This window comes from Manis pentadactyla, chromosome 9 (assembly GCF_030020395.1).
Source record: "Manis pentadactyla isolate mManPen7 chromosome 9, mManPen7.hap1, whole genome shotgun sequence".
NCBI classification, from domain to species: Eukaryota; Metazoa; Chordata; class Mammalia; order Pholidota; family Manidae; genus Manis; species Manis pentadactyla.
In genome coordinates, this window is record NC_080027.1 from 22,028,787 (window position 1) to 22,037,899 (window position 9,113).

Sequence of the window (9,113 nt, forward strand, 5' to 3'; positions counted from 1 at the left end):
CAGCCAGGATATTTGTATCCTTTGCAATTTGGATGTGGGCCAGTAGAGAAAGAATAGAACAGAATATGGTGCATTTACAGAAACAGAAGTGGAATCTGTAGACTTATAGTGGTTTGAGAGTCTACAATCCAGATTCAATACAGAGAACTGATTAATCTACTTAAGGTTTTTCCACTTGTCCACTGACTTTCCTCTTACTATGTACTGTATTCAGTGTTATAATATCCTTAACTGGTTTCTTTCCCCATGTCTGAATAACTTCATTAACGATTCTATTACTTCTTATAAACACGGGAGAGGAAAATATTTGCAAGTTTAAACAAACTGCATTTGTCACAAATGACCAGAGAAAATTACACTTCGCTGACTGAGTTCATCCTGTTGGGATTAGCAGACACAATGCAGCTTCAGATTGTCCTCTTTCTGCTCTTCTTGGTGATTTACATGCTTACAGTTTGGGGGAATGTGGGGATGATCCTCTTAATCAGGACCGATGCCCGACTTCACACTCCCATGTATTTCTTCCTGGCTAACCTGTCCTTTGTGGATGTTTGCTATTCATCAACCATCACCCCAAAGATGCTGGTAGGTTTATTATCAGAGCAGAAAACCATCTCCTTTGCTGGCTGCTTTGTGCAGATGTACTTCTTTATCGCATTGGCCACTACTGAGTGCATCCTCTTTGGGTTAATGGCCTACGACCGTTACGTGGCCATTAGCAACCCACTCCGTTACTCCCTGATCATGTCCAGAACAGTCTGTCTTCAGATGGCAGCAGGGGCTTTTGCAGCAGGACTGTTGAACTCCATGGTGAACACGAGCTACGTCAGCAGATTGCCGTTCTGCGGTTCCAATGTCATCCATCACTTCTTCTGTGACAGCCCTCCACTTTTTAAGCTCTCGTGTTCTGACACACACCTGAATGAGAGCATCTTTTCCGCATTTGCTGGTGTGAATATGGTCGGGGCTCTGCTGGTCATCCTCGCCTCCTACTCCTACATTCTCTCCTCCATCTTCCGTCTGCGTTCAGGGGAGGGCAGGCGCAAAGCATTGTCAACCTGTGCCTCCCACCTGACCGCTGTGATTCTGTTCTATGCCACCTCCATCTACACTTACCTGAGACCTAGTTCCAGCTACGCCCTGGATCAGGACAAAGTGGCCTCCGTGTTCTACACGGTGGTGATTCCCACGTTGAATCCTCTCATCTACAGCCTCAGGAATAAGGAGGTAAAGAAGGCTTTATGGAATGCAATTACCAGAAAACGGATCCCTTCACTTTTGTGACTTGTTTGGTTAATTTTCTGAACTAAACAGAGTATTTAATGAACTTTCAAAGGTTGGTTTAAGCTTACAGTTTTCATTGGAAAATTTTCTCAGTAATCACTTCATGTTAACATTTAAGCATATGTATCCAAGAAGGTATAAGGTATAGCCAAATAACCAAATTTATATAGCATCATAGAACTCTTGTCTAATCATTCTCTATATTCACTGGGTCCTCAAATATGTGGCTGATTTGTAATGAAACCTTTATCAGGGAAAGAAAGCAATTAAGTATTTAGATACAAAATTATAATATCATATGAAAATAGCCATATACAATATTTATAATCCTCCAGTTATTTTTTCCTTACACATTCTTTTTCTTTTTTTTTTCTTTTTAATTTTTTATTAAGGTATGATTGATATACACTCTTTTGAAGGTTTCACATGAAAAAACAATGTGGTTACTACATTTACCCATATTATCAAGTCCCCACACATACCCCAATGCAGTCACTGTCCATCAGTGTAGCAAGTTGCCCCTTCTCTGTGCTACACTGCACTCCCGTGACCCCCCACACCATGTGTACTAAACATAATACCCCTCAGACCCCTTCTCTTTCCCTCCCCACCTACCCTACCACATCCCTCCCCTTTGGTAACCACAAGTTCATTCTTGGAGTCTCTGAGTCTGCTGCCATTTTGTTCCTTCAGCTTTGCTTCACTGTTATACTCCACAAATAAGGGAAATCATTTGGCATTTGTCTTTCTCCACCTAGCTTATTTCACTGAGCATAATGTCCTCCAGCTCTATCCATGTTGTTGCAAATGGTAGGATTTGTTCCTTTCTTATGGCTGAATAGTATTCCATTGTATAGATGTACCACTTCTTCTTTATCCATTAATCTACAGATGGACATATGGGTTGCTTCCATATCTTGGCTATTGTAAAAAGTGCTGTGGTGAACATAGGGGTGCATGTCTTTTTGAATCTGAGAAGTTGTATTATTTGGGTATATTCCAAGAAGTGGGATTCCGGGGTCAAATGGTATTTCTATTTTTAGTTTTTTGAGGAACCTCCATATTGCTTTCCACAATGGTCAAACTAGCTTACATTCCCACCAGCAGTGTAGGAGGGTTCCCCTTTCTCTGCATCCTTGCCAACATTTGTTGTTCTTTGTCTTTTCGATGCTGGCCATCCTTACTGGTGTGAAGTGATATCTCATTGTGGTTTTAATTTGCATTTCCCTGATGATAAATGATGTGGAGCATCTTTTCATGTGTCTGTTGCCATCTGAATTTCTTCTTTGGAGAACCGTCTCTTCATATCCTCATTACACATTCTTTTTCACCATTTATAAGAGATTGTTATATATCACATATGTCAAAAATTCCCTAAATTTACCACTTATTTCCATTTTAATTTATTGAACTAAAATTTATGCTGGAAGATGCATAAATTAAGTTTCAGGACTATTGTTTTAATTGTAACTGTAAAATCCCAAACTTATTTCCTGTATGATCCATACATATATTTATTCATGAGAGAATATGTGTGACTTTGTGTAAGCATATCAAAAAAACTGCTGTGTGGTTAAAATGGGCCAATTACAACAGCTCTCCTATTCTTCTCCAGTGCTTTCTCCACTTCTGTCTCTCAGAAGGACTCATACACACAAAACCATAGGCACATACTTCCAGCTGCTGCCAAGAGTTTATTCAGTCCATAGTTCCAAAGGAGCCCAATCAATACCCAGTGGGTGAATCTGACAAATATTCTTTATAATAAGCTTGCAGATTTCCTGTTTACAGAATCCTTATATCAATTTGGACTGCAAATCAATTAAAATTAATCTCAATATTAAAACAAAGCCTTATTACTATGGAGGTAGACAAGGCTTTGGCTAGTAAAACTCGAGGACAATAGGTGGGAGCCCGGGCTTACTGAGGAGGCGGTCACTCTTGCGGTTCTGGAGGGAAGCTCCCCGGGGCTGCCCTTCCTTGCCGGTGCCATTGGGGTTACACCTGATGGATGCTGTGCTGTCCCAAGCATCTGGGATGTGGCACAGCCGACCTTGGCCTGTCACAAAGAGGTCATCCAGCTGGACTATCCAATGCCTCTCAAAGATCCACATGGCTGACCTCGGCCTGAAGGATGTTCATGAAGGCCGTGGTGCACGTGCACCTGTGGGCCTTGTTCTCCCCCCACAATCCACACTGGGGCCTGGCCCAGGAGGCCCTGCAGCAGAGGATCAGGCTGTTCTCAGCTGGAGGTGCTTTGGTTGGACTCTTCTGCCTTCCCTGTCACCTGTCATCTATGTTTGGTGGGGTCGCATATGGGACCAAGATATTTCACAGATAAATACTGATATTACACTCCTGTCATTAAATGATTTAATACCTGATAAAATTTAGGAATAAGAATAATGTTTGACAGATGAAATCCTGTTACTCTGAGATTTGTATTTTTAGATGGATTTTAGGCCATGATCTCTTCTCTCTAATTATGTTCTCCTATATTTAATTAATTTCATTTACAAAGTCTACAGATATTTCCAAATTGGGGAGATTTTTTTGTCACTAATGGTGCTTTTTATTTTATTACAGAACTAATGATGCATTTTTAGCCATTGAATATATGCTTATGTAAATTTTTATTGTTTTATATTGAGTGTGATTTTAGTATTTTTTCTTCCTTTAGAACCTGAATATTTATTAAGCTCTCCTTAATGAATATATTGTTCTTTGCTTTTTTTAGTAGTATCTTTATTGCTTTCTGTTTTTCTAATTTTCCCAGTCTTTTAATTCCCTTGAATGTTTAATATTCCCACATTCCCCAAATATGCAGATATCAACAAATGTTTTGTTTAATTCAACGGTTTTGAGTAATTTATTTATTAAAATTAATAGAGGAATTTTGGATTTTGTGCCTTTAAGGTTTGTTTTGGTCCATATTTTCATCAGTAATTAGGTATGGACTAAGAGACACTAATTTATAAAACCTATGAATGTCATAATGTCAGACAAGCAAGCAAATAAATTGGGAGAAATTAAAGAATAAATACTCAAGAGTCGCATAGAGCCAAATAAACAACCAAAAAAAAGTTAATCATAGATGGAATCCTGTATAAAAAGGCAGAAAAAATATGTACAGTTTGATATTATTATAGAAAAATAATTTTTGATTGAGTTTGTTAAACAAAAGCTAACATGTACAACATAATTTTCACTGGTCTATTAAAAATGGGAAGTTATACATTTTGTTAAGAATAATTAGATAAAGGTTACTGCCAGGATTAAGTGAAGTAATAAACTCATTTAACTTCACACTGTTAGAATAAAATAAAAGATAGTGTGTTCATTCATAATCAGCACATTTCAAAAGAGAAAGATAAGTTGTATTATGTCAAGAAGTTAATATCCACAGATTGGGTAAATAGGAAACAAAACAAATTCAAAGTAGTTGATGTAACAACATATAATCTGTAGAAGAGGAATGTACAAAGAACTGTATTGCAAATACATAGCTTTATTGAAATATAGAGGTGTACAGGTACAATTGTAAAACAAATAGCTTTATTGGAAATATATGGAATGCATGTCAAATTGAATGTGTGATGTCAAATAGCAGAAATGTGGTCATTTGTTGTTAAATTTAGATACTATTTACCACTTTCACTAGGAAATTGCTATGTACTGTCTTTAGGATTCTCTTTAAATTTTGTGATTTGAATCCTACTATGGAACATTGCATATATTCATGTACCATCCCTAAGTCTCAGAAGAATCCTTTGGATATACCAGGCACTTAACCAAAATTATTATCCCCAGATTTGTTACTAAACCAGGGGATGGACATTGACCAAGGAATTTCAAGATTTTACAAACAGATAAACCTAATAGGTTTTGCAACACCAGAATCAATTTGTACCCAGGCAAGGAGTTGACTGTGCCATGCTGTTAAGGTGCCTGACATAGACAATGCTGTCATCAACAAAGATGAAAAGAGTGGAATCACAGCCAACGGTTTTGATAAGGGAAATCAAATTGAGGAAGAGACAGGCCACAAGATGTTTATGAAATGTGTACTGGAAACAACATTTTGGACAGAGTCTGGTTTCAATGACTCAAACTTTAGTATTAAGGTTCTCAATAGCATGCCAGAGTCTTTAAAATCCAGTGTGTGTGTGTGTGTGTGTGTGTGTGTGTGTGTCAAGAACTCTGAGTGTCTGAATTGGACTCCATGCTCTCATACCCCGGAAATTGTATGATAGTTCTAACCTTGTATTGTAAGACAAATAAAATTACTAAAATATACTTTATTTGCTTGGTTTGCTTTGAGAGTATGTCAGATTCATTAATATGCTTTTAAGAGACAAAGAAATAGGTAAAGAGGGTACAGATTTGGAGAGGCTATGTAAATAGAAGTTTTATTTAGCTGGCAAGCAGAATAAGCAGCATTAAATTGATATGAAGAGTGAGGCTTTGTTTTACAAATCATAAAATTATCATGCCCAAATCATGTGTTACTGAAGGAGACTGTGTATCGGAATCATTCGAAATGCTAGAGTCAGTGAGAGTTGGTAGAAGGAACAAAACACATTTGAAAAGCAAATGATAAAGGTGTATCCATGCCTGATAGTAATGACATAGCCTTATCCTTCAATAGCAGTGCCCGATAGAGACACTAACACGGACTCACAGAATTGTGCCAACAGAGAGCAAAAGCAGAGTTACAAAAAACACGTTCTATCTTTCAATGAGCCATTAGCGGTGGTTGTTTGCCCAAAGTGTAAACAAAATTTCAAAATGCCACTGTTACCCTGTTTCCTAATTTTTATTTTTTCCTTTAAAAATGCATAATTACATTTTCTCCCGAGGAAAAATTTAATAACTTTATGTGAGACTCATGTAAGCGGCTATTTACTCTTGATTTATTCAAACAAACATGATATATTCAATGTGAAGCACACACACACAAACACACACACACACTGGATTTTAAAGACTCTGGCATGCAATTAAGAACCTTAATACTAAAGTTTGAGTCACTGAAACCAGACCTTGTCCAGAATGTTGTTTCCAGTATACATTTCATAAACACCTTGTGGTCTGTCTCTTTCTCAAATTGATTTCTCTTATCAAACCATTGGCTGTGATTCCACTCTTTTCATCTTTGTTGATGACAGCATTGTCTAAGTCAGGCACCTTAACAGCATGGCGCAGTCAACTCCTTGCCTGGGTACAAATTGATTCTGGTGTTGCATCAGTGAATTTGGAAAGTAAAGAAAAAACTATGTGGTGGTACCAGCCACCATGCATTTACATTTTGGTACTTATTTTGAGAGCTCTACTTTGCTAAAATATATTAAAAGAAACTGTATGTTAATTTGTGTCAAACTATAATGGGCTTATCTATGCACTAGGCAGAATAAAGCACCATTATAGTTAAGCAATCTCAAACACGAAGAGTAAAAAATGGAAGCATCACACTTCTTGATTTCAAACTATATTACAATGCTATAGTAATCAATCGGTATGGTACTCATAGAAATACAGACACAGAGACTAATTGGACAGAATCAAGATCCCAGAAATAAACCCGTGCTTATATGGTCCATTAATTTTTTTTTTGAAATGTGAATTCATTTATTTTTTTATTTTGTTATTATTAATCTACAATTACATGAAGAACATTATGTTTACTAGGCTCTCCCCTACCCCAAGTCCCCCATACAAACCCATTACAGTCACTGTCCATCAGCACAGTAAGATGTTGTAGAAACACTACATGTCTTCTCTGTGTTGCAAAGCCCTCCACTTTCCCCAACCCCCCACATTATACATGCTAATTGTAATACCCCCTTTCTTCTTCCCCATCCTTATCCCACCCTATCCTCCCATTCTCCCCAGTCTCTTTCCCTTTGGTAACTGTTAGTCCATTCTTGGGTTCTATGATTCTGCTGCTGTTTTGTTCCTTCAGTTTTTCCTTTGTTCTTATACTCCACAGATGAGTGAAATCATTTGGTATTTGTCTTTCTCCGCTTGGCTTATTTCACTGAGCATAATACCCTCTAGCTCCATCCATGTTGCTGCAAATGGTAGGATTTGTTTTCTTCTTATGGCTGAATAATATTTCATTGTGTATATGTACCACATCTTCTTTATCCATTTATCTACTGATGGACACTTAGGTTGCTTCCATTTCTTCGCTATTGTAAATAGTGCTGCGATAAACATAGGGGTGCATCTGTCTTTTCCAAATTGGAGTGCTTTATTCTTAGGGTAAATTCCTAGAAGTGGAATTCCTGGGTCAAATAGTAAGTCTATTTTGAACAATTTGAGGAACCTCCATACTGCTTTCCATAATGGTTGAACTAATTTACATTCCCACCAGCAGTGTAGGAGGGTTCCCCTTTCTCCACAACCTTACCAACATTTGTTGTTGTTGGTCTTTTGGATGGTAGCCATCCTTACTGGTTAAGATGATATCTCATTGTGGTTTTAATTTGCATTTCTCTGTTAACTAGCGATGTGGAGCATCTTTTCATGTGTCTGTTGGCCATCTGAATTACTTCTTTGGAGAACTGTCTGTTCAGATCCTCTGCCCATTTTTTAATTGGTTTATTTGCTTTTTCTTTGTTGAACTGTGTGAGCTCTTTATATATTTTGGATGTCAAGCCTTTATCGGATCTGTCATTTACGAAAATATTCTCCCATACTGTAGGGTACCTTTTTGTTCTATTGATGGTGTCCTTTGCTGTACAGAAGTTTCTCAGCTTGATATAGTCCCACTTGTTCATTTTTGCTTTTGTTTTCCTTGACCGGGGAGATATACTCATGAGGAAATCACTAATGTTTATGTCCAAGAGATTTTTGCCTATGTTTTTTTCTAAGAGTTTTATGGTTTCATGACTTACATTCAGGTCTTTGATCCATTTTGAACTTACTTTTGTGTATGGAGTTAGACAGTGATCCAATTTCATTCTCTTGCATGTAGCTGTCCAGTTTTGCCAGCACCATCTGTTGAAGAGACTATCATTTCCCCATTGTATGTCCATGGCTCCTTTATCGAATATTAATTGACCATATATGTTTGGGTTAAAGTCTGGAGTCTCTAATCTGTTCCACTGGTCTGTGACTCTGTTCTTGTGCCAGTACCAAATTGTCTTGATTACTATGGCTTTGAAGTAGAGCTTGAAGTTGGGGAGTGAGATCCCCCCACCAACTTTATACTTCTTTCTCAGGAATTCTTTGGCTATTCAGGCTCTTTGTGTTTCCATATGAATTTTTGAACTATTTGTTCCAGTTCGTTGAAGAATGTTGTTGGTAATTTGATAGGGATTGCATCAAATCTGCATATCGCTTTGGGCAGGATGTCCATTTTGACGATATTAATTCTTCCTAGTCAGGAGCATGGGATGAATTTCCATTTGTTAGTGTCCTCTTTAATTTCTCTTTAGAGTGTCTTACAGTTTTCAGGGTATAGGTCTTTCACTTCTTTGGTTAAGTTTATTCCTAGGTATTTTATTCTTTTTGATGCAATTGTGAATGGAACTGTTTTCTGATTTCTCTTTCTATTGGCTCATTGTTAGTGTATAGGAAAGCCACAGATTTCTGTGTTTTAATTTTATATCTTGCAACTTTGCTGTATTCCAATATCAGTTCTAGTAGTCTTGGAGTGGAGTCTTTAGGGTTTTTTATGTATATCATGTCATCTACAAACAGTGACAGTTTGACTTCTTCTTTACCAATCTGGATTACTTGTATTTCTTTTTTTTGTCTGATTGCCATGGCTAGGACCTCCAGTACTATGTTAAATAACAGTGGGGACAGTGGGCCTCCCTGTC

General features: G+C 37.5%; 1 protein-coding gene across 1 annotated transcript; it reads left to right on the forward strand.

The window, feature by feature from the left end:
• The first annotated feature begins 339 nt into the window (after positions 1–339).
• Positions 340–1,284, forward strand: LOC118908108 (olfactory receptor 5F1-like). Its single transcript, XM_036877164.2, has one exon. It carries the CDS (start codon positions 340–342, stop codon positions 1,282–1,284), a length of 945 nt encoding a protein of 314 aa, XP_036733059.2.
• Positions 1,285–9,113: the final 7,829 nt, after the last annotated feature.